We start from the raw sequence: 26,292 nt of genomic DNA on the forward strand, positions 1-26,292 counted from the left end.
TAGATCTGGAAACAATTTCATTGTACAAGCTAGTGCAGTACATAGTTTTCCATCTTTCAAGTGATGGTCCCTATCTATATTCCACTAGCAGGTTTATGCATTGTTACAAAGCTTTGTCCTTGCCTCCATGGGTCCTGTGTTTCCTGGCAGATTTCACTAGCCTCAGAGGCTCACTGTGACCCTCCACATAACCCTTCTCTCTAGAGACAAGGGTCAGTCTACCGAGCCATTTTCATCATAACCAAGCGAGGGAGGTGAGAAGTTATCCTTCCTTGCAGTCTCTCTCTCCTAGTCTCAGTGATTAATCAGGGGGCAAAGTCGGGGGAGCCCAGGCCCACCCTCTACTCTGGGCTCCAGCCCAGAGACCCTAATAGTATCAGCTATGGTAGCTGACCCTTTTAGAAACATGACATGTACAATTCCCTGGGCTACTTCCCACCACAGCAGCCCTCACTTCCTCAAGCTCCACTTCACCCTTACCTCAGGGCCTCCTTCCTTGTGCCTGATATGGTGTGTACTACTCAGCCTCTCCACCAACACAACTTCCTCCCACAGCTCCTAATGTGCACACCCACCTGACTAACTAGGAGGCTTTTAACTAGTTTCAGCCAGCTCCTGATTGGCTTCAGGTGTCCCAATCAACCTAGCATTCTCCCTGCCTTCTGGAAAGTTCTCAATTGGCCCCAGGTGTCTTAATTGACCTGGAGCAGCTGCCATTTCGCTTATCCTGGTACCAGGGATTTGTTTAGCCTGGAGCTAATATATTTCTCCCACTACTTTACTTTTCTATAGCCATCTGGCCTTGCCCCATCACAGAATGCATGCCATGTGTCCGGAGCCAGAGAATTTGAAAGTAGTAGTGTCCATTGGTATGCACCCTGTCTTCACCTCATGGTTTTGACCAAGGTGATAAACTGGGGTGGATTGACCATGCCTCCAGTTCCTTCTCACTGCCTTGTTGTCTGAGTAGGAGCTGTTAGTGTCCTCTTGTCTGACACACTTTAAAAAAAAAAACACCCCAACCCGTTTTAAAATTGCATGTAGTTTTTCTTGGTTTTGCTGTTTTTAGTGTATAGTAGTAGTTTTTAGGAGAGAGACTTTGGGGAATCCATTTACCAGTCCCTATGCCTGGAAACTGGATTATGCCTGGGTTCAAGATCTGCGTCTCCTGCCTACATTCTTCTCTGTACATGAACAAACATCAGTGCTGCCTGTGGTACATGAAGATAGGCTGGGGACAACAGGATCTTGTGGGCAATGCATTAGTCCCACGGATGAACTGCTTCTACACTGAGTACGGTTGATCTTGTGCTTTCTTGTCTGTTTGTAATAAACGGTGTCAGACACGATGAGAACATGATGGGAAAGAATGGATGAGAGACATGCTGTCCATAGTGCCCAGCGCTCCAGAATGTTGATGTGCCTTCTGGATTCCTGAGAGATCCAAGTCCCTTGCGTCATGTGCTCACCCCATCTAGCAAATGATGCATCTGTGAAGTGTTGGAAGAATGGAATTCTGGCGCAAATCTGCCCCAGGTCTATCCACCACTGGAGGGTGGAGAGTACTTTGGGGGGAGGGGAGACGCATGTGTGGATAGACTCTGGAGCCACAGCTGAAGACTGCAAAGGCAGAAGCAAGAAAGGCTGTGATGTACATGCCGTGTGGCCAATGAGGGATAGGCAAGTATTGACCAGAACAGAAGGACCGTGGACCATTCTGGTAGAAACCTGGGTTGCAGGTTCAGGGCCAAGGTTGTTTCCTGGTTTTATCTCAACCAACCCATACACTTACCTACTTCCTTCACACCTCATCAGAGGAGCAGCACCTTCACTCCCTTGATGTTGCAGGACCTTGGCCTTTTACATGCAGAGGAAGAGACTAATCAGGAAACCTCCTAGACTGTTGCTATAGCTGGAATAATTAAGGGGCAGGCAATCTCCACACAGGATTTCTAAATTGATTTTGGGATGCATTCTGCTTTGCTATTGGGATTGCCTCCACCTGTTGGGGTGAGAGCCCATTCCACAAGAGTGCAAGCATCAACTACAGCCGCCCTGCACAATGTGTTGCTTCCAGTTATGTAGGGTAGTACATTCCTTAGCTACGCATTACTCCTTGGCACAAGACTGTCACAGATGCCTCATTTGGCGTGACTGTCTTCCCATCCACTGTTCCATCCTCTTCCTCGCACCCTCCTCTGAATTAGGTACTGCTTGTTAATCACCCTCTGTGGAATACAATGGGGACCCTCAATCAAAGAAGATGCAGTTACTTACCTGTAACCGGAGGTTCTTTGAGATGTGCAGTTCCACTTCCCACCCTTCTTCCCCTCTGCTGCGGATCTGTTCAGTTTGCTGTGGAGAAGGAACAGGAGGTCCAGTCAGTCTGCTTTGCTCTTTATTACCTCAGTTGAAACCAGGAGGTAAAGCAAGGGTGCATGCACAGACCAACAGACTACTACTTTCAAATTCTCCAGCTCAAGATGTGTGTTCATGTGTAAACCCTCAATGGAATACAGATAGGGATCACACATCTCAAAGAACCTTCAGCTACAGGTAAGTAACCACTTCTTTGCCCATAGCTTTGCCTGCCAACCAGAAATCCATAATGTGAGCTAGGGCATTGAAAATTAGGAAAAGTACATGTTTCAAAAATGTTAAGGGCATCAGGGAAAAATGCATTAATTAACTGCAATAGCCAGGAGGGTTATGACACAGGATCATCAAGAATGTGTCACTGTCTTAGAAGTGACACCTCTGTGCAGTAAAATGCATAATAATCTTCATGCATCTTCTGACCACATTTTAATCTAAAGACTAAGGGATACTAAGGACCTTAAGCTTCAAGGTCTAACGTTTAAATGAGTGAACAATGCAAGCCTAAAAATGGTATGTACAAGCTAATACTGGACAAGACGCATGGTTTTTGGACATGTTTGTAACATGTTCATATTAAGTGTTTGGGCATACTTGCACCCCAGAAAAGAGGTGGGTGGCTCTAAGTCTCTGCATATAGAACTTCCAATGGATAAATGGAGGAAGTTACAAAAACTCTGGTATTTCTAGGCTAAACAACTTGTCTGCCAAGTCCTGAATTGAGCAAATCAAGGCACATCTTGTAATGCCATGACAAAATGTGCTCTGGTTCCAGAGATGGGGGGGCGGGGTGTAGGATAGTCTCTCATAAGATTGAGATATTTACCTCCTTGGTTTAACAACAGAAGAGGGGCTTTACTGGATTAACAAACGTTACTTGACCTGGGAGGGACTGAAAAGCTACTTATAAAGATGGGCTAACTGGCCTGCAAAATAGGTGATCACCTCACCCAATAGCCTTGGCTCACTTAAATTCTTGTGTCCCATTCCCCGTGCTTCTCTCAACACTCATTCAGAATCACTGAGCCTCATGGTGGTATCATTGGATTTTGCTCCTTTCAAAACTTATTTGCATTTGTTCTGGGAACTACTACTGCACATGTGTTGGGTACCAATGTAGGAACGCTATCCAGATGCAGGTGGTTTGTCCTAAAGGTAGAATTTTTGGCCTAGCTGTTTGTGGGCTGTTCGTAAACAAAGTTCTAAGAAGGAATGATTACATGAGTATGGGGCATTCTTTCCTCCATCTACTGTGCATTCACTATGATGCTTATATGCTCACACTAAGTAAACTGCAAGGATATTCCAAGAGTTCTATCCTGTGGGCACTTTTCCAGTGTGGTTTGTGCTACTTGCACTTGTAGTGCCCTCTGACATGATTACTAGTAACTAGTGTAAATATCTGACCTAATCCTGGGAGAGCTAGCACTTCTAGCTGAAAAATCTTCCTTTGGATTATGCTGGTCAATGACTCTTGTTTAACTGTTTCTCACTGTTTAGATTTCAGGATGGGCTCATGCCCTTCCAGATATGGTCATTTCACATCTTTTTGGGAAGGTAAGCTACTTTGAGGCTCCACTTATTTAGCTCTCGTATTGTGGGGAAAGCTAATGTCACCTTGATCGATTGGTCCAGCACTGATCATAACACATCATTCATGTTTTAGCCATTCCTTCAGCTGCCTGCTGGCCAGGCTGTCAGTGGCAACGGACACCTGATTGGCATAGCACACTGCAGCCCAGAACTACTGAGCTCAAGCAATCTGCCAGCCTCAGCCTCCCAGGTAGCTGGGAATACAGGTGCGCGCCACTGTGCCCAGTGATGCTAATGTATCATCCTTCAAACATTTGAAAACTTGTACTTTGTACAATTTTAAAATACCCCAAACTGAAACCCAAGCTATAACTTGTGAATAGTTTGTGGTTGAAACGCAACATTTTAAATTCAAATGTTTCCAGGTGCAACTTCCCCTATCACTGAAGTTTGATATGCAGTGTATGAAAGGCTGCATATAGCCATAGTGGAGAGATTTAATTGTTTGTTAAATTGGTGAACTAAATATCATTGTCAAGTTCTAAGCACAACTCACTGATTTCAGTGGCAATTTCTACTCTAAACATTGATAGTACAATACAGCTTATTGTTTTGGCTCCTGATAAGAGCGCTCCTGCTGTATTTTGGCACCACAATTCCTAAATCCAGAAAACAAGTTACTGGTATAAACTAAGCTTTTTTTTGTGCCTACCTTAATGTCAGATGCTCTATTTTCTAAGGCTTGTGTAGAGTGAGACTCTTAAAGTACTAACTTTCAAAGACTGCAGTTTTTAAAGACCTTGAAGCTTTGCTCCTTGCTCTTGTCTTGCAGAATTGAGCTTAGTTTTGTAGATGTTCAAAGCTGACAAATTAGTGAACGTCTGTTTTGGTCTGAACATAATTACTAAATGTTTTTAAAAGTCTGGCTCTTAATCCTGAAGTGTTAGCAGTTTTAACTGTATTTCCTTGATACTATATATCTCTCCAGTGACTTTTCTTTGCATCCTTTTGGTTTGTTAGAAAGGATGTGTATTTCAGGTTGATCATCAACATTGCACAAGCAAATTGCAAACCATGCACTGTTATGAGATTAAGTGCCTTGAATTAATAAAACTATACATCAACATATTTAAGTCTGGAACTGACTTTCAGACAATTCGCAGAACTTCAACCCTTAAAAAAAAATACTGGTACCAATGGTTTGAGAACACCAATAAGTAACAAGCTTCTTAAAGGGTCTTGCTTGTTTTATTAAGTCTTAATTGTAATTAACCAATGCTACAATGCCACTTATCATAGTAGTATTTTAATATTAAATTATCCTATTTTTAATCTAGGAAGAGATTCATAACAGCCATGATCTGATCCAGACTTATCGCCAACATATTGTCCATGATATGAATCAAACTAATCTTCATCTCTTTGTCAACTCATACAACAGGTAATATACTTTGTTCTCCAATTAGTCTTTACAGTGAAATCTGTTAAGCAATTAGTCAAGGGACAAGCAAATATAATTTATGCAGCAGATACAATTCTGCTTGATCTTTTGTTAGAGTGTATTGGAAACCATAACTCTATCAAAGGGTCATCTTAACACTACCGCGTGTATTGTTTTTGTTTTTTAAACTTCAGGGGCTGACTAAACTAAAACTACAAATCTAAAGAAAGCTCAGCTGTATCTCTGTTGATATATACTTTTCTTTAAGTAACTTATGTTTTCGTGTTTGGAAAAGTGTAGAGATTCACGTGAATACCTGAATCCCAATGTATCAATAAGCTTTTTCTCTCTCAATCTTCAGTCGAAGAGATCTTGAGATTGAGCGTCCTGTTCCTGGAACAAATGTTGTTACTCTACAGTAAGTATATTACTGGTTTGTATGAATTGGAAAAACGTTAAATCTGTGCTAGATTTGAGTAACTATCGGTGGCATGGATACTGTCACGGGGACAGTCATTAGAGCAGTGATACTCAGTCTCAGTTCAGGAGCCAAATTAGCAATCAGCATTACCCAAAAGAACCACAGGAATGTGAACTCCTTGTTTTATTTACAATATATTCATATTTAAACAGTATATTTAAATAAAAATGGTTGACCAAATATTTTACCAGTTACAATTGGTGAACATAATAAAAGCATCCTGATTGGTTAATAAGTGTTTTAATATCGTGTGCCACAAGGAGACGCTCTCAAGTTGCTCTTTAATATATCAGTGTGTTAAAGGCCTTAAAGCAATGGTATGATTGGTGGGTGTTTTTGCGTATACATTCCAGGTTTTTAATTGAAATAAGCTTCAGTACACTTCAGTAATTAATAATAATAATAAAAAGGCAGCTCAGTATTGCAGATGCATGCTGCTGCTTATGGATACAAAGGGGTCTCAAAATTTGGATTTCGGGTTTAAAAACTTGCTGCACATCATGACTTCCTTCATGAAGAGTTTGTTGTGCCTCCTAAAGTTGCAGTCTCAGCAAGTTGGATGTAAAGTGATCCTCAAACTTGAATCAGTGAAGAGGTCAGACTATAGCATTCTGTTTAAAAACTTTAATTAGCCGTAAGGGAGGAGCAATTGCAAGCATTTAAATCTTTGCATGTGTTGTCACTCATCTCTCCCCCTCCCCAGCCTGTTCAGTTAATTTGTCACAGGGGAAGCATGTCCATGATGGGTAGTACTTCAAGTGGGGATTAAATAGTGGAGAAGATGGTGATGCCTGGTGGTGCTTTTACTCTTAAGTATGATGGATTTGCAAACCTGAGTTTAAGGGGTTTAAACTGCTTTGCTTAGAAAGTGGATGTAATTGGCTTAATTTGAAGCCTTACCCCACTTAAGAAAACAATCACCTTGCAATTTGAACATAAGTATGTATAATATATAACCACTAGAAGCATGAGTGCTTTTACAAAACTTTTGTTTACTGGGGTGGGGAGGGAATAAAAAGACAAACTTGCTCATTAGCTAGTAGAAAAAATAAGGTTAATGAAAGATAACATATAAACTTTAAATTTAACATTAAACTTCTGTAATCAAACTCATTCCACTTTTTAAAAAATATAACCATTTCCCTGATAAATGCTTAAGAAAAAAGTGGTAGGAAAAAGGGGAAGATGTACAAGAATTCAGGAGAAAAGTAGAAGAAAATACATGGCTGTTCACTAATATAGAGGATTCCAGGAATAGTAATAAAACTAGTCAGGTACATCTTTAGGACATTAGATGCAAGAACTTGCTTCTACTCACTTAACCAGGTCAGGATCCTTCCAATCATACTAAAGGAGAATTTTGGGAAAAGCAGGGTGGAGGCAGAGAAAGTTGAAATGAGCATAGAAATAACCATGGCCTTGTATCTCTTCCCTCCACCCCCCCCCTCGCCCCCACCAGATGCCCTTCACTGTTGGTGGTTGGTGACAGTTCTCCTGCTGTTGATGCTGTGGTATGTATAGTCAGACTTTCATAATAAAGAGACTTCTTTTCCTTTGTATTAATCGGTATGCAAACTGGGAAGTTATAGCAGCATTGCAGAAATCACACCCATATAGGAAAGTCTCCTGCTATTGACCCAGCACAGTTAGCTCTTCCCTGTCAGACCTTTCAAGACAGAGCAGTCACTGTTCTTAGATGTCTAAGCCTCTGTCTGGATACCATTATGTAATGGCTACTGTTCTAGGGACAGTTGCCATAGCAGTACTTTAGGCATAGAAGGAGCTGGTTGAGAAAAATGGTCTAAAAATGTGTTTCCTTTAGAGGAGAATCTGAATCCAGTATTGTAGCATGTTCTCTGCTGTTAAATGGAGTCTTGCAGTTGGTGACTCTGGAAGCAGTGTGTTGCTTTGGCCAATATAGCTAGCCTCAGATGGCTGCTTGACTTAAAATATTGTGCCTTAATGGGTATGTCTATTCTTTGGCCATATGGCTGCTTACCATTTGGGATTCTACCACATGATCCCCAGTCACATGACCCAGTTTGTTGCCACTACAGTGTTTGAAGCACAAAACTCTCCTAATTCCTTGCTAATGGACTTGCTTGTACATGTGGGAATAGACTATTAGAACAAAATTTGAATAATATTTTAGAAAAGCTATAGGGGGTAAAATCTAAGATGTATAATATTTAGGGTATGCCAAACCCTTTTGGAGAACAAGGTATTAATGCAATTAACTTAAGGAAAAAGTAGTTGGATGAGAGAACCACAAAGAACTAATAAGTTCAGACTAATGGTCTTGAAGATGAGAATAAATAAGATGCTAACACGGCTATTTTTCCATATAGGTAGAGTGCAACTCTAAGCTGGACCCAACAAAGACCACACTCCTAAAGGTAATAGGAATAAGAACCGTAAATTACATATTTGCTTTACGATGATGCAACCACATTGGTCTTAAGTGAGACCACAAGTTAGAGCACAAATGAGCTCAGTGTGGTACATGCCAGTACATACTAAATTTGTGTAAGATTAGTTTTAACTGGGGAAAGTGTGTTTTTTGTTCTTGAGCACAGAGCAGTCAGCACTAGTGAATGAAATCATTACTGGAGTGGAGGATAGAAAACAGATCAGTTGCAGAAACAATATTTGGAGAGAATTTGTTTGCATGCTTCAGACTTAGGAGGGAGGGGAAATAGCTGTGGGCTCACACACTTTTTCACCTTTGGGGGGGGGAAGGGGTTGGTCTTTTTTTGTTTTAAATTTAAAGACCATTTTAGTTATACAACATATGTATACAGTAATTTAAACTTGCGGACAAAAGTGTCTTTAAACGGTGGACTCAGACAATATACAGAACCTCGGGGTTGAAACCCTGAGCTAACCATTAAGAAGAGGATGATACTGGCTATATAGTTAGAAACTTATCCTATAACAGATTTTAAAAACTGGTACTTGACAGGATTAGGAGGGGGTCATTTAATGAAGTAAAACTGTATTGTCAGTGCAAAATGCTGCTGCAGAGTGAACTAGTCAGGCTTCTGCTAATAGGATATTTTTGCCTCAAAGGAGTAGTCACAAATAACGTTCTGGATTTCAGTAGCCAGACACTTTGTAGAATTTATTTGATCACAAGTGATCAACAACTTTCTCTTAATTGCCTTATGTCAGGCCCAGGCTAGACCAGAAGTAGAATGAAAACCATTTAAATCTTTTACATATGTAAAGAAACAGACTTAAATCAATTTTACTAAGTTTGAGACCCTGACTTTGACCTGTTGAATGGTCATTTTGGAGTGGCATAATCATACCCTTTTTAAGGTCAGAAGAGACCATTATGATCATCTAGTCTGACCTCCTGCACAACGCATGCCACAGAATCTCACCCACCCACTCCTGTAACAAACCCCTAACCCATGTCTGAGCTATTGAAGGCCTCAAATCGTGGTTTAAAGACTTCTGGTTCATACAAACCTCCTGAAACCTCAAAAGAGGGTTTGAGGGAAGAGAATGGGGACAGATGAGCTAAACCTTAGTTAAATAATATTAACTTTGACTGAGGGAATGACATGCCTGATTAAATGTATTTGATGCTCATAAACCTAAAATTGGATTTAGTTTTGTTCTGGTCCATAGTTGCACCTATGTACATTGTGCAGTTGCTCTGTTCTCTTGTCTACACGCTTTCTGTGAGCAGACTCATCCACAAACATTCTGGGCTCAAGAATACTGCAAGTAGCATAGTGACTGACTGCATAATATGTTCATCATGATCATATCACAGGCCATTGCCCAGGGTGGCTGGGTTGCCCCACCTAAAGAGTTGTTTTCTGCTTTGTTTTCTGCACAAGTTTCAGACTGTCTGCCCTGCCCCACATTTGCATTACATGGTTGTGAATTACTGCACTCAAAGTGCTGCATTGTAATTGCTCTATGTGGACACTGCACATGCAAACTGAAAGGTACCTCGTTTGCATTAACATTACAGCACAGCAATCTATTGCATGCTGTAACTCTTCCCCCTAAAGTCCAAACTGCAGATTAGCATAGACAAGCCCTCAGTCGTCCTAGACTGTTAACACTGCGAGTTAGGGTTGGGATTCCCCTGTTTGTGTACAAGTACTCTCTCTACCTCTCATCAAGCTAGCAAGTATAAATGCTGGTTGCAGCAGAGTTTGTACTTGGTATAGCTCAGTAATGCCTCCACTGCCATTTCCAGAGCTGCCATGATTATGCTGCTATTTATACTTCTACTAGCTTGAAGAGAGGTAGCTAGCAGAAGTATGTGTAACCGAGCTGAGGAAGCCCTCCCCTAACATGCAGTATAGACATTGTCTCCAATTCAGTTATCTCCTTTAAGACTTTCTAATTGCTTTTTCTGACTGGCAGATGGACAGACTTGTTAGCTAGATAGTGCCCCTCTCTAGGAAACATTCAACTTTCCCATTCAACTGTGATTTGATAGAATGTCCTTATCCTAAAGGAATTGGTCTAAATAATTAAACAGTGCACCTGTTCATCTGGAGTCACCCTTTAATTCAGCAAAACTTATTTGGGAGATTTCAAATAGTTCAGTTAACCTCAGGGTTCTGACTCCTGCGAAGTGCAGCGCATTCTCTGCTCCTATAGAACTTGATTAGAGCTGAAGGCTCCTTCTAAAAGATGAATATGCAGGCCCAAATACCCCCTGGACCTTGTCTGAAACCTTTTGCAACTGACATAGTGTGTGTTGAATCCATCTTTACAAAAAAAACTTCAATAAAGATTTCAAAAGTAAACTCATTTTTATTTAGATTCTTCTCTTCCTGCAACAACAAAACAAGCTGTAATCACTCTGTAGAATAAATATGTAATGTTCTGATTTTCATTCACTGTCCTACCTGGCTGCCTTTTCTGTTACTCTGGGCTACTTTCCAGCATAGCTCAGAATCAGAAGTGGCTTTTAATGTTTCCCTTTATTTGACACAGTGGATTTCCAAATCAAGAGTTTTGGGAGAAGAGAGCTTGTTTCTAGTATTTGCTCTTCAGTCATGGAGTGGGTGCATCTGTAGTTTGCAGTACTGAACTTTTTTATTTAATCTCTTATAGAAAGTGTCTAGTCAAGACTTGGTGTTCATGCCATATTCCATACTAGGATATAATTAAGAAGGCAGTCAGTACTATTGTCAAAGCAATAGATTCTCAATGTTTTGTTGCATTGGTCTAACATTAATAGAGAATTTTAGCTGTCTAAATCCTCTCCTGCCCCCCTCACCCTGCAATCATAAATTCTCATCTGTCATTGTTCAGCTGGAGACCTCTGTACATGACCACTCTTTCTGAGATTGAGGTTATGAATTACGTTCCTATAACTAGACCATTAGCAAGATTTGTTTTACTGCTAGCTAATCCCCGATAGGACTGCAGGCTTCCTGTAATTCACAATTTGACTTTCTGTTCATAGCATTCACTGAAATGTTCCTGTTCCTGTGTTTTTTGGTGTGTGGTTGTTTTTTTGTTTTGTTTTGTTTTTTTTTTTGAAGGGGTGGACAAGCAAGAAAACTTAAGTGCTACAAAAAAATGTGTAGACAGTCTGACTGCTTTCACAGATCTTGCTTCCCTTAACAAATCTACCTCCTGTTGGAGTCCTCCAACATCTCAGCCATTGCTGCTGACTTTAATACCCTCACCTGTAAGGGTATTTCCTCCTTCACCTGTGTGCCATCTTCCTGTTCATAGCCAAGGCATACCATTGAAATCCAGTAAGCGCTGGCCATCTGGATTTCTAATGCATTAAGAAACTGGTGTTCACCTTATAAAAAGCCTTACCTGTTGCCTTCTACTCAAGCTTTCCTATCTGTGTGATGAGAATAAATGTCTGTCTCCAAAGTGCCAGATACACAAACCTTGAATATATTTCTTTGGTACAATCTCTGAACTCAAAGGAACTCCTGTTCTGGTACTGTGCTGACCTACCTTTTTACTTTCTTATAGATGGCAGACTGTGGTGGTCTCCCTCAAGTTTCCCAGGTATGATTTGACTGACTGAACTTGCTAATGCTTCTTACAGTAAAAAGAAAAGGAGTACTTGTGGCACCTTATGCTCTAATAAATTTGTTAGTCTCTAAGCTTTCGTGAGCTACAGCTCACTTCATCTGATGCATCCAATGAAGTGAGCTGTAGCTCACGAAAGCTTATGCTCTAATAAATTTGTTAGCCTCTAAGATGTCACAAGTACTCCTTTTCTTTTTACGGATACAGACTAACACGGCTGCTACTCTGAAACTCATTACACTAGTCTGTTTTGCAGAATGTGACAAATGGGGCCCCATTCTGAAGGGTATTCATTGTTCCCAAGTGTTAAGTGACCATCATTCATGAGTAGTAATGTCATTGTCACCTGATCTCTCTTCTTTAAAGATCAACCAAGCACAAAATTAAGGTTAGGATGGGATATTTCCACTAATTAAGCCTTAACTGTGTAAGGGTTTGTATTTGGAATATAGACATTACCTTTTGCTTACTGACTAAACTAACATGGATTACTGCTTCTGAACGATCATTAAGTCAAACATTTAGTTATTTGTGCTATTTATAGTTTGGTTCAGGATGGGAGGCAGGAAATAACTAGTCTGTTCTTATGTGCACTAATCTGGTCTAGTAGAATGCACAAGTGTTTTTGAAATCTGTTTAGACATAAATTCCAAGGCTCCTCATACAACAGACTTTGTACACTACTATTTTAACTATTGTTTAGGGCGATTCACTAAAGAAGCTGACCCTATACACTAACTTGCAGGGTATACGTTTTGTTCTAGTTTGAGCCAAATGGAGGCATTCTGAAATGTAGGTATGAAATTACTCTGAAGAAACTGGAATTTGTAAACAGCTACAATTGAAAAGAGATCAAGATTGCGCTAGCGGTGTATAATGTGATTAGTGACAGGGAGGGGTGCAAGAAAGACACTCCATCCTTGTTTTGTTTTTTTAAAAGTTGTTTAGAATGGCAAAACCTTAAGAAGCTTGAATACCAATGTAGAGCTTATTCTGCTCCTCCTGTTGATTTTATGTAAAGTTAAACCGAAGAGCCATTATTCTCTAGATTTGGGGTGCAAAAGAATATTGCATAAGTTCAATTAAAAATATTGTCACCCCAGTTTGTTGAGTCACTGCTTTGCCCAGTAGCAGAGGAAAACATTTGTGTGTATACACACAGCAGTTCAAGAGTAGTAGCAGTCTATTAAACTATGCAAATCAGCAAAACTTGGGCCTGTTGGAGGTCAGTTGGAGAATTGACTGAACTAACATGCTGTACAGTAATGTTCATGTACAATAGGTATATAACAGGGGTGGCAGGGCAGAGGAGGAGAGAACAAAATCTGACCTAGGGAATTTTCTCAGTTGTGTACTCATTCTTTATATGTGTAACACTATTGAGTAGAGCCCAGGGGGAGAATAAGACTACTTATACTAGTGTTTCTCATTTGACAATTACTGTACTCAATGTGTTTCCATTTCCTTTTACAGCCTGCAAAGCTTGCAGAAGCTTTCAAATATTTTGTTCAGGGAATGGGATACAGTAAGTATGTATTTATTAAAAGAATGCCTAGCTATAATTAAGTTCTACAGTGGGGTAATAGAGTAACCTGTTTGTGAAAACCTAGATTACACCACAAAATATCTGCTGTCTGAGGGAAAGGGCATGTGGACCACAGCAGAGTAGCATGAGGACTTAGTCCAATCAGTAATATTGGTGCCCACAGGTGATATATGCAGTGATACCTGAGATACTGTAGTTCTCCTATCTTGTCCCTGCTATCTCAGTGTGACTTGACTGTGACCATTGTATGTACTTCGCTGGTAATAACTTGCCATGGTGCCACCTGAGGTGGTTTGGCTGCATAGCTTGTAAAGATGCCCTTAAATAAAGTGCTCCATTCCAACTAGAAGACAGAGAATGAAATATTCTCATGCTACTATATTAAATCTGCAGAGATGAATTGAACTAAGTTGACTCCTGAACGGTGTGAGCTGTTGCATAGCATTCCTGGGAGAGTTGCAGCATGAGCTATTGAGAATCTCTTTACTGCCTTTTATTCCCCTTTCTCCATTTTTGCTTCATGTATTGGAGAAATGAATCTCTTGCATAATTTGAACCATAATTTCAGAGCCTGATTCAAACGCCACATGCAACTGTGGGTCATCGCTGCACATTTAGCAGGAGTGCACAAACTTGCAAACATCTGACCTGGCTGTGTAAAGACCAGGTAGATATGACCCTGGCGGTCGGTCTGCCCAATTAGAAATGCATGCACAATTTGGTTGCAAAGCTGACATTTGGTATTTGGTTTCTGTGCATCTCCCCTGTGTGCACATAATGCATGGATATTTAAACTGAATTTTAATAATAAGGGGAAACTCAACCCCTCCTTGTGAATGTTTGAGTTAGCATCTTTTGTATACAACATTAGCTCTGCTGTGACATGCATAATACGTGTAGTATGAGTCTAAAATGACTTCGCTTTAGAAATTACACATTCCCTTCCATTGTAATAACCATCAGACACAGGTGACTTGAAGTGTGTATATTAGAATTGAAGAATAAAGGTCCGTTGTTGGCATAAAATTACTAGTCTGCTTTAAACACTTGTGCGTGAATTGAAGGGCAGTCTTTTTCTTAATGCCTATCTAAAGTTAATTAGTCCCTGTTTTTGTTCAGTTTTGTACCTGATTTCCCACATGTACTGTTCTACTGAAGCCCTGTTTAACTTCATGCATTATGAACAGCGGGACTACTTAAATGTGTACAATTAAGCATGTGCACAAGTGTGTTCGGGATCAGGGCCTTAGTCTGTCAGCTTGGGAATTCAAGACAAGGGCGTGCTTTCAAACGCACTGAATTATTCTAAACAAATCCACTAATACAAGACTCTTCTTTCAGTGCCTTCAGCTAGTATGACCAGGCTTATGAGGTCCCGTACAGCATCTGGTTCCAGCGTCACATCTTTGGAGGGACAGAGGAGCAGATCCCACACTGGGGAAGGAACAAGAAGCAGGTCCCATACCGGTGAGGGTACCAGGAGCAGATCCCATACTGGTGATGGGTCCAGAAACCGCACCCACCCAGACGCACGCATTGAGCTCACTCCTAACTCTGCAGGCAATACTGAACAACCTAGTCCCAAATCCATGGAAGTTTCTTGTTAAATACCTAAAAAAAAAAAAAAAAAAAAAAAAGAAAACACACAAACCTGGATGTAGTTTGAAACTGTAAAAGTTTTAATGACTGCCCACTGTGTATCGCAACACATAGCTGGTATTAATATCAAGCTTTCCTGTAAGATGAACTCTGTTTACCAGTTTGAAAGAGACCAAAGAAAGCAAACATCTCAATTGCTCTATTTTTATTACTTAATACAGATGGTTGCTGCTATTGTGCCCTCCTCCAACTGATGCCAAAATTTAAGGGCTGCGTGCCAAAAGTTACATGGTTGTGAAAATTTCAAAATCAAACCAGACTTACCCAACATCCTGTTCAAACAAAGTTTTGAAGCTACGATATGCCCACTTATCTCGTTTTCTTTGGCTAAATAAAGTGACCCAGTTTCTGGCATGTTTAAAAAAACAAAACAAAAAAAACAAACCTAAGGCTTTGTTGGTGGAGGGGAAGCAGTGCTTTATGGTTGACTTAAAAAAATGGTACAGCCTCATGTTGAAGCTGGAGCTAAACTCAAATTGTATATAGTTTAATTTCAAAGAGTAGGAAAAAATTAAACTTGTGCATTTATAGGCCTCCTAATTAGTATTTGAACCTGTTTTTTCCTAAGTACAATAATATGCTACTAAAATAGGCAAGGTTTTTTGTATTTGGGGTTTTTTGAGATTTAGTTCCTATTGCCCCCACCCTCCTGGATCCTAAAACCTGCTTAACAAGACCCAGTTTAACTTTTAAAAGCAGGTTAATATTTTCTCTTTGGCGGGACCTTGAACCAAAGAGCTCACAACTTGGTGGCAAAGCTTGGTGGCAAAGTTGACACTTACAGCAGCTGTACTTGACCATGATGACTGCTCAGTGGAAGCAGTTTTTACTTTCACATTGTATGGCTTTTAATTGTTGGGGTTTGAGGTTTTTTGTGTATTCAGCACAATTGTAAAACTCAGAATTCTGTAAACCAAGCCAGATACAGCTGTTAATTGTTGAGGAAAGATGAAAAACTGAGATGGTTTGTAATTACTGTGCACTCAACTGTCACTAATTACTAGCTCCTAAAACCTCTGACTTTGAATTTGCTGGTGCTGAGAAATGTATTCCACAGCAGTGGGAGGGGCAACTTTGTAATTGATAAACATAATATTTAGTGACTGTAAACTTAGCAATGCATGATTCTGCATCTTGGTGTAACCTACTGATATCTCCAGGTTATCTTCTTTTGGAAGTAAGTGGGTATGGCACCTTTCTACTACCCACAGGTTTTCATAGTGTTCAGTTTTTCTTCTATACATACTGGGACAGTCTTTCATTTGCTTTGATACATATTTGCTACATCACAATTCTTATGTAGCTATGAAAAGTTTAACTGAGTAGTTAAATAGCAAGTGGTAAAACTTAAATATTTTGGGTAGTTCTTGTTCAGAAGAACACAATTTAGGTTACTCCACATTGACTTAACTTACACTCTTGTGCAGAGTTTCCATGGTGGTTGGTAGAAAGAACAAACATTAAAGAGAATAAAGCTATTGTGTAAAGTCTATCAAAAGTTTTTCTTAATGAACTATTTGTATTTATTTCAAAACAAATAAATTTGTAACTTTGCAGTGTCTTGTCTTAATCCTGTATCCTGAGCACAGATCTTTTGAGATGATTGCACTTTATCCTTTCCACATGCCTTAACTCTCAGGCTTAGCTTACCCTGCCTGCTGTCTAGCCCCTCATAGCTGACATACTGCTTCACATTTTCATGAGCATAGTATCTACTTTCTAAAGCCATCCAGTAAGTGTTTTTAGTATCCCTGCACAGTAGGGTGACTATACATCCTGTTTCAGCTGGGACAGTCACTTTTTGGCAAAATGGGGGATGCAACCACTAGTAGGGTGTGGAGGAACATTCAGGGGGAGGAGCAACAACCCCAGGTCTACATGGGATGGCTGGCTTAGCCTAGGTCAACCCTAGGTGGGTGGCTGGTAGGGGGGCTTGGGCTGGCTCCACACACTAGAGGGGTGGCCTCAGGTCAGCCCACGGTGGTGTCCATTTTGAAAAATATAGTCCCCTTACTGTGGTATGCTACTTTATACTGGGGTGGGAGGGTTAAGGCATCCTACCCTCTTCTGAACCATCCTGGAGGAAGAACAGATGAAAGTCCTAGAGGTAGAGTGAGCAGCAAAGTTCTTACCAGCTATTCTGACAGGATCTGGAAAAGTGATAACATGAAGTGCAGGGATGCAGCATCAGAGATCACTCTCTTCTTGGATTCTGTTCCTTCCCTTTCATTTTTCTAATGTTCCTAGAATTCATTCTGGCTCTCCTTCAGGCTGCCCAGCCCTATTATACATTAGTGAACTAGCAGGCCTGATTCTGGCTATAGTACAAGAGCAACAGACTAGTTATCAGTGGTTCAGTAATGCTTAAAGCGTATAACAAGTTGGGTCCTGCAGGGATTGGTTCTGGGTCCGCTTCTGTTCGATATCTTCATGATTTAGATAATGGCACAGAATACACTAGCTGGGAGAGATTGTAAATCCTTTGGAGGATAGGATTAAAATTCAAAATGATCTGGAGAAATTGTCTGAAGTAAATAGGATGAAATTCAATAAGAAAAAATCCAATCAGTTCCATATGTACAAAATGGGAAATGACTGCCTAGGAAGCAGTACTGCAGAAAGGGATCTGGAGGTCATAGTGGATCACAAGCTAGATATGAGTCAACAGTGTAATGCTGTTGCCAAAAAAAAAAAAAAAGCAAACATCATTCTGGGATGTATTAGGAGTATTGTAAGCAAGATTCTTTTGCTCTACTCTGGTTCCCAGCCAATGGGATCTGTGGGGGTGGCACTTGGGGCAGGCACAGCATATGGAGCCCCTTAGCTGCCCCTATATGTAGGAGCCTGAGTGGGGACATGCTGCTGCTGCTTCCAGGAGCTGTGTGGAGCCACAGTACATGTGGAGCAGGGTGAGCCCGCAAGCCTGCTCCCCAACTGGAGTGCCAGAGTGGGGCAAGCCTGAGACTGTTCCCCAGCTTGTGTTTGAGGGCTGGATGTGGCCCCTGAGCTGTAGTTTGCCCACCCCTTGTCTAGATAATACTTAGTCCTGCCTTGAGTGCAGGAGACTGGACTAGATGACCTCTGGAGGTCCCTTCCCGTTCTATGATCCTCTTTGCCCTTGCCCATTGTTGCTGTAAGCTGTTCAGTGCAAGGATTGTTTTCCCATGTGTAGGCATAATGGGGACTTTACATAGGATGTGGGATCATTTAATACTTTGGATTTCAGGTCCTGTGACCAAGTGCTCCACAGAAGTTGAATTTCACAACCTCCCTGGGGGAGGGAGATGTTATTGCCACTTTATTATAAATAGAGAAAATACTTGGCCAAGGTCACATGGGAGTAAAGCTGGGAGTGGAATACAGGAGCCTAGACTTGCATTCCCTTGGTGGAGATCTGGAGAAGATCCCTTAGTCTCTCTTCCCCCCACCCCCCTTTGCAGGAATAGGACAATGGTCTTGAGTGCTGAACTATACTTTCCTCAGTCCCATTAATAGACCTGTCCAGAACATATCTCAAATACAGCTTCCTGTTAACTAAAACCTAGGTCTGTTCTTAAGCTAATCTACACCTACACCTAATTCCATTTTAAAACTAATCAGAATTGTGTATTTTTCTAGGCCACAGGATGTTAGACATTGAGTGTCTACTGCAGAACTCTCATTTTGTTCTGCAGTGTAGTGGCATAAAAGTCACATGAAGCCTGAATTGGAGTCGTTCTCCCTGGGACAGCCATGACCTTCACACTCCACTGAGAAGCAGCCCCTGCAAGCTCTAGTTAGCAGTGGAGTTCAAAAAAGATACGTAGAGCGAGTGTTTGACAGAGGAGAGCTGAGGAAATATTGATCAAGTTCAATGTGTGCAGGTTCTGTAGAGAGGACTGAAGCAGGTTAACAAAGGGCACAGGTGTGTGTTGGATAAAGAGAGCTTAGTCAATACATGTTGGATAAATCAACTGTCCTTACATGGGGAGCGATTTAAGGATCAGGATTTTCAACAGATGGATTTTCAGCTTTGCTCGGACTTTATTTTGGTCCCATTTTTTTCTCCCTCTGGTCTAAGTATAAACGATTTAAAAATCATTAATGTACCTGAGCCCGGTAACAGCATTTCAGGCAGCAGTGATTAGACAGTATGGACCCTAAGAGCTGGACTTGTTTTTTAATAACCAGTCTATAAAACCTAAGTATGAATGTGTGCCCAACCATCCTATGAAACAAGGGTACAACTGTGCCCTTCTCTCATCTCTTCCAGGAATGGGTAAACACTCCTACCAGGGAGTGTAGTCTGCCTGTTAAATAAAAATTAACTGCTTGGCTTTAAGACGAGCAGGAAGCTATCCAATCCCTCTTGCAATAAAGAGACCTGCTGCTCAGGGCCTCTATGATGAATGGCAACTTTGCAACAAAAGCACTCATTTGGTAAGGAACAATGCTGAACTATATAAAGAGCTAGGCTTGATGCTGCTGAAGAACTGTAGCTTTTAGGGTGAGTTAGCACTTGGATCTCATAGTAGGGTAACTTACAGATATTTAATCACAACCTGAATCAACATGTGCTTTTTCTTCCCACAGTTCTTAAGTAATTCCTCATGATCCTCCTCCCAAGTCTCTGCTGCTGTACTTGGAATCCTTCTTTCACATCCCTACTTTACAAATTGTGTTGCTCGGGTGAATTTTTGTTCAATATGTACAGAACTAAAGAATCATCCAGATTCAAGATTTTTGAAAATATTGATTTTGGGTGCCCAAATAAACATGCCTTAAAGAGGCCCGCCTGAAGCATCCAAAATTCCCAATCATTTTTCCAAATTTTGGCCAGCAGACTTTTCCTGTTGAGCTACAGCAGAATTTACCTAGCTAGCATCTTGTAGTGATATCAGTCCTACTACATTACTAAGGCTTTTAGTATGTGCCTCAGGCATTAATGCCAGGGTTGGTAGATGTCAGTTTTCAATAGATACATTAGCCAATACTATATATTTAAATAGATTTTCTTCTAATAACTTCATGGCAGGATGCAACTACATGTATACAAAAATTATAGGTGTTCCCCAGTGCTTCAGAAAAGCTTAAGTTACTATGAGTATGCACCTTTCATTTGATTAACAAACTGTGGGACTGGCCTGTCAAAGTTTACTTGTGTTTTCAGATGTTTAGTAGAGCTGGTTTAAGAAGTAACTGTCTCCTGTTCAAAGAGGACAAACTAGTCCTTACGTGACTTATTCTGTGAACTTTCCTTCAAGTCTCTTGTGGTGTAAATCAGTGTGCTGGGGTGAGATGGATCTGACTTTCTGTTTGAAAAATGACCAATTTCCTCTGTGATCAACTGCAAAAGGTTTCAGGGCCCTAAGAGTGAAGATGTGTGGTGGCTCTGTGAAAGGGTGGGTATGTAGTCAGCTAAGACTAAAGTGATGCAAAGGGTAGGATATAACAATTTCCCAGTGCTGGTCTTCAAATGACTTGTCTTTACTCCACTGAAGGTCATGGCGTGGCTTTTGAATGCATTTTTAAATCTGCTTTAGGGCCCCTACCTGGAGCTCAGAAGATGTGTGCTCTGTGTTGCTTGCCTCATGGGAGGCAGAGGTTAGACTGGCTACTCCAGTACAGGAGTATTAATTCACTTAGTGCTCCACTCTTCCTAGCCAGTCACCAACAGCCCATTCTGAAATAGAAGCAGTTGTAAGGAAGGAATAAACTGGGCTGTGTATCGCGAACCACAGGGGAGGATCTTACCTGAAGAGAAGCAGTAAAAACTTTGACACAAAATCCCCCCCACCCCTGTCCCAGCAATCCTTCCATGCCTGCTACCTGACAGCACCAAAGGCCAAAGTGGCCCTGCAGGCTCACTGACAGCGCTGTCATTATGCTGGTTCCCAGATACTATACTGAGGGGGCCCATGAGAGATATCACTGGTTGCCAACTGGGGTAGCTGAGACATCACACTTTCTCTCTCCACACTCAGGAAAGGAGAGATATTATCTCTGAAATCTGGGGGTGAATGTTGCTCCCCCCCTCCCCCCCAGGGCCACCCCTCTGGAGAGTTCTGAATAGATTTTTGGCCCAGATTTCCCCCTCTGTCCTTTTAAATGCAGAACAGTAACAGCAGGGCATGAGTTGCTACCTGGCTCCTGTTGACACAGCAGAGTGTGTGTGCTGAAGGGAGCTCGTGTACATGTTGCTGCAGGCCAAATAGCTGGAGAGCTCCAGTTCCAGATAAATAACCTAGATGTGATTTTTATTAGTGTCACGTGTTGCTGTGAGTGATGGGCCAGGCGGGAGAAGCAGTTTTCAGTAAAGCTGCTTATTTTTCTCCCTGCTGTTTGGAATCCTCTTCGTGTCTGTCCGGTACTTCTCGGGCAACAAGCAGCTGCTGCAGCATTTGACATGGTTTTAGTATGTTCTGCTTTCAGCTGTGCTGTCCCGTAAAGCTGTGACTCCAGCATGTATGGGTTATAAGTGGCCACTGCGCTGCTACGTCTCGTGTGCATTCTGCCTTCCTGGCATCATGGGCTAGTACGGGTTACTGACAGTCTCTCTGCAGTTCGGGCCCCTGCATATGTGAGCAGTTGTTGCTGCCACAGTAGGCAAGGTTTTAACGTGTGGATATGGTATTTCCACTCAGCCACATGCAGGTTTTATGTTTGGTAACTAGTGACCCCTATGTCTGATATTTAAACAACTCAGAGCGTGTGCAACCCCCCCACAGCCCCCCCCACACCTGCTGACTAGTAATAGCCCCAAAGGGCTTGTGCTTGCCTAATCTGCTGAACACCCTACGTCCGTTTTCTGCAAGTGGGCACAGGGGCTGTCTGACCTGCCCAGAGCCAATTGGACTAAAGAGGAGACTTGCTGAGTCTTTTGGAGTACGGTCAAGGAAGCTTCCCTCCCTGCTGCAGCTTTCCAGAGTTAGGCATGTCTCGTGATGGAGCTCTTATCTCAGATTAAACCCAGCCCAGCCAGGGCCTAAGGTGTGGGGGCTGTTGCGAGCTGGGAAGCTGAGATGCCAGCGGGGCAGGGCAATCCCGGGCCTCAGCCCAGTGCTGCCAACCTCTGTGATTTTTTGCTGACTGGGCTACTTTTACAACGCCTTAGCCAGTTAATCTTGAAGTGGCGACGGGTAATTTTTTGGCTACCGCTTTCTTGTGGTGAAATTTGGGCCATTTTACCGAGCACCCTGCTGCTCCCCGGTTCCTGACTCTGTGCTACCACCTGGTGGCCCTATAAATGAGCAGCCATGAAGGTTCTTACACAGATGGACCATAGCCACCTTCCTTGCCGAGCAGAAGCCATGTGGCGCATACACTGTTGACAACAGAGTCCCTTTGGCCGTGGCAAAGTGAAGAAGATGAAGAGCACAGTGTCCTTTCCATGTAGCCGGAGCTGGTGGCTACAACTCCCCTGTCATTTCACAGTGTGGGAGCCAGTGGGGAGAGCAAGACGCCTAAGGGGATGGAGGGTGGTGGTGGGGTCAAAGGAATGTGTGGGGCAAGAGGAAGCCAGAGGGAAGTGGCTGGGACAGGTTGGGGAGTTGAGGGATAATATGAGGATAGGGATCTGTGGGGACAAGGGAAAGGTGCACCAGAGAGGGAGACTATGAGAGGCACCTGACTGATGGAGGAAGAGAGGGAGGGAAAATCTGGAGGCGATCAGTATACGGGAGCAGCTGTGGGACAGGAGATTGTGGAGCAACATAAGGGGAAATGGGACTGGGCAAGAGACAGGGAGGGAGGAAGTGACTGGAAGATTAGGGAAGGAGGCTACAGAGTGATAAGGAAGGCACCAGCTCCCCTCCTCTCAGAGATTAGAAGCAGGGGAAATTCCTCTGAATACGTAGATGGGCAGCCTGCAATTTTGGGCCCGCATTTCAGGTTGACTCTTGAATCAGAAAGGATCAGCTACAAACGGGAGGTGGGCTGCTCCGCACCGAAGGCTCAAAGGGCAGAAGGCAGGCATTATACAGACTGCTTTAACAGCCACAAGGTTCTGTGTCTATCTCGGCACTTTGGGTGGGAATCTGACTGGTAAAATTTGAATGCTTGGTCCTGACAATACTGGCCCGTACGAAAGCTCATCTTGCTCATCCAAAGAGCCCCTCCCGAGGCTGTTCCTCATCTGCACTAATTATACTATCGATGTGGCTGTGCTCCTCTTTTGTTTTAACTAGTTGTGGGCTCTGCAAATAGAGAGTTTTACCAGGCCATGTTGTTTTAGGTAGTATTTTTGTGTTTTGTTGTGGTTGTGTTCATTGAATTTGCTCATTCTGAGGCTGGTGAGTGATACGGATTGTGAGCTTTTCTGGTAAATGCTTGTCTCCTGTGCAGGGCTTAAATTCTGGTAATTTCCTGGAGCGCCTTCCCCCCCCCCCACATGCTATTAAAAACTCCTGGGGGGTTGAAAATATTTACTGGAGCTCCACTCGGGTCAGCTCCTGCTCTGTCAGTGGGCCCTGCCCTAATAAAAACAATTCATTGTGATATCACTGGAAGCATGAGGATAGGGATCCCACGGTGCTAGACACATGGGGTTTTTAGCACATTTGTGTTAGGCATAGTTTGGGGAAACAAAATCTAAACGAAATTCTTTTTTTGCAAGGCAAGCTGAAGAAATGAGACAGCTCAGTTCTGTGACTTTGAGAGACAAGAATAAAGCCTTGATCCTGAAAAGTTATCGGCTTGTGGGACTTGATTCCCAATAGGGTGACCAGATGTCCCGATTTTATAGGGACAGTCCCAATTTTGGGGTCTTTTTCTTATATAGGCTCCTATTACTCCCCACCCCTTGTCCCGATTTTTCACATTTGCTGTCTGGTCACCCTGATTCCCAAAGACACTTAGGCTTGGTGATGCTGAGCTTTCCCACGCCTAACTTCTAGGTGCTTAGAAAAATCCCTGGGATTCACAAAGCCTGAGTTCAGCACCTCTGCTCCCTGTACAACAAACGGGGAGAGACAGGCACCTCAGAAGGGGAGTCACAAAAGCCAGCACCCTTGGAGGCTCCCCACCTAAGGTAGCTGCCAAGCCAAGGGGTGTACGCCAAGCTCTGCCCCTTTCTTAGATAGGCTCCCAAGTCTGGGCTGGAGGGAGGCACCTCCCGCTGCTTGGGATTCTCAGCTGCAAGCCCTCTCGGGTGAGGGGCCTATTCCATTTTAGCAAGGGTGGGGGAACAGGAGGCAGCAGTGGCAGCCCTCCCCCTCCCTCTTAACTTTAGCCCAGTGGTTAGGGTACTCACCTGGGAGATAGGAGGTCCCTGGTTCAAGTCCCATCCCCACCTGGGGGGGAGAAGGGATTTCAGCTGGGATATGCTACTTCTCAGGCAGGAGCTCAAAGCACTGGGCTATGGGCCAGTCTACTGTAGTGGTCTCAGTCTCTCCTGTTGAAGCAGTTCCACTGGATAAGCAATGAAAGAATCGCTGTCATAGAGAGAGAGGCCCCTGTGCCAATGAGTTTTTGCACTGCACATGCTCTGAGGCAGAAATACAGGCACCCAGAGAGATTTTACTGCAAAAAAAAAAATGTTGAGGGTGCTCAGTGACTTTAGGCACTTGTGGGCTGGGGGGTGGGGGTTGTGAATCCCGGTGGGTCTGACTCTGGGATTTAGGCACCTAAAGGGGCAGTGAGGCACGCAAGTCCTTTTGCGAATCTTCACTTGAGCAGACTCATTTGGTTCAGTGGAACCTTATCACATGCATAAAATGTGACAAGTGTGTCCCTCTTCCCAGAGACGGGGTCTCAGCATGCAAAGTATAGATGACCCAGACGCAGGTGGCTTCCGTAATCTGGTTCAGATGTGGCCAGTGGGGGAAAAAAAAGGCCGGTGGCTGTCAAACGGAGACCACATGCTTTGGGGGATGCCACGTGTCTGGGAGGAAGAAGCAGCGGACAGCTGTTTCTCATCTTGTCTGAGGAGCTGACAGACAAATTTGCTGAGAACCTAGTAGCGACAGGAACAGTAGTGAAAGTAGCTGAGAAACAGCCAGGGCTATGCATTCACTGTCTGGGGAATCAATTTGCTGGAGCAAGCTCCAGGATCGGTTGTTGCAAGGCAGTTCTGCCCACCCCAAATGTGAAAAAAAAACATGGGATATTTAATACATTTAGGTCTCTTATTTGTATTGTCTTATTTGCAATGCCACCTAGGAGGCCCAGGCATCGAGCAGGTGCCCATTGTGTTGGGAACAGTAGCACAGTGCTGCTTGGTTGCTTTCTGGAGCCGAGCCCTCAGGGCGTGTTTTCATGCTTTTCCTTGCAACTACCAGATGTTTGGGCTTTGACTATGACAACGATCCACTGAAGCCAAAGCTGCCTTGGTTGAACGAATGAATTAACAGAGTCTGCAAACAAAACCTGGGGGGAGAAACTGAGGCTGCTTCTTCGCGTGAACATCCAGATGTTTTCCACCGTTGGGATGCCTGCACCTCCACCCCCATGTATTCGAGATCAGACTCTCTTGATCAGTAAAGCTGGGTGGAAGTTTTCCAGATGAATAATTTATTTGAGGGGAAAACACAGCTTTGGTCAACCTGAAACTATTTGCAAATTTGACATGAGTAGTTTTGGCTGTTCACAAACTGGGCAGAGAGGGAACTGAGGAGTGATCGGGCAGTGCAGGGCCAACCACCCCTCAGGTCCCTCTCAATGGCTGTGATTCAGAATGCCCCAGCATGCACCTCTCAAGGCCCTTTCTTTTGAACGTTAGTGTAAATACTTGGGTCCCATCAGTGAGCACTAATGTGTTAGTGCAGCTTGTCCACTGGCAATTCTTTCATCGTGGAGTGATTTTGTCTGATTATTGGCCAGAAGATTTTCCCTGGTACCATGGTCAAGCCTCAGGCCTCAGCCTTTCCTTCTGATGGCGACCACACTAGTTCCTGTTTCTGCCTTGGGGAAGGTTATATCCCTGAAAAGCTCTGTTTGTAAGTTTTTTTATTAAAAGTGCCCCAAGGGCAAGAGAGGTGGGCTGTAAACTATCCCAGTTAGCTCACTCTGTGCGGCCTTCCTCTCATCCAAGCATGATGCACCCCTCCCCCCGCTCCCTCCAGACCATCTCAGTCTACGTCCATAATTGCATCAGTGAGCTCCAGATCAGCATTGAGTCCCATCTTCTAAGCCGGCCATGATGGGGACTCAGGTAGGCACATCACTCCTCTGGGGAGAGTGGGAGAAAGATCCATTGGAAATTCCCCAGCAAAAAGAGATTCAAAGTCACTTCCCACTCCAAGGGGA

The 26,292-nt window shown here is 42.9% G+C and overlaps 1 protein-coding gene across 3 annotated transcripts in view; it reads left to right on the forward strand.

The window, feature by feature from the left end:
• Positions 1-16,625, forward strand: part of NDRG1 (N-myc downstream regulated 1) — a 65,183-nt gene extending 48,558 nt beyond the window's left edge. For 2 of the 3 annotated variants that reach the window (XM_073330065.1, XM_073330066.1), the window contains exons 9-16: positions 3,877-3,933; positions 5,247-5,350; positions 5,712-5,768; positions 7,291-7,342; positions 8,180-8,227; positions 11,805-11,840; positions 13,338-13,389; positions 14,752-16,625. In XM_073330065.1, the coding sequence (XP_073186166.1) occupies positions 3,877-3,933; positions 5,247-5,350; positions 5,712-5,768; positions 7,291-7,342; positions 8,180-8,227; positions 11,805-11,840; positions 13,338-13,389; positions 14,752-15,017 (672 nt within the window). In that variant the 3' untranslated portion in view covers positions 15,018-16,625. The remainder of the gene's footprint in view (positions 1-3,876; positions 3,934-5,246; positions 5,351-5,711; positions 5,769-7,290; positions 7,343-8,179; positions 8,228-11,804; positions 11,841-13,337; positions 13,390-14,751) is intronic. The other variant, XM_073330067.1, reaches the window with a different exon arrangement.
• Positions 16,626-26,292: the final 9,667 nt, after the last annotated feature.

Source organism: Lepidochelys kempii, chromosome 2 (assembly GCF_965140265.1).
Source record: "Lepidochelys kempii isolate rLepKem1 chromosome 2, rLepKem1.hap2, whole genome shotgun sequence".
Classification (NCBI taxonomy): Eukaryota; Metazoa; Chordata; order Testudines; family Cheloniidae; genus Lepidochelys; species Lepidochelys kempii.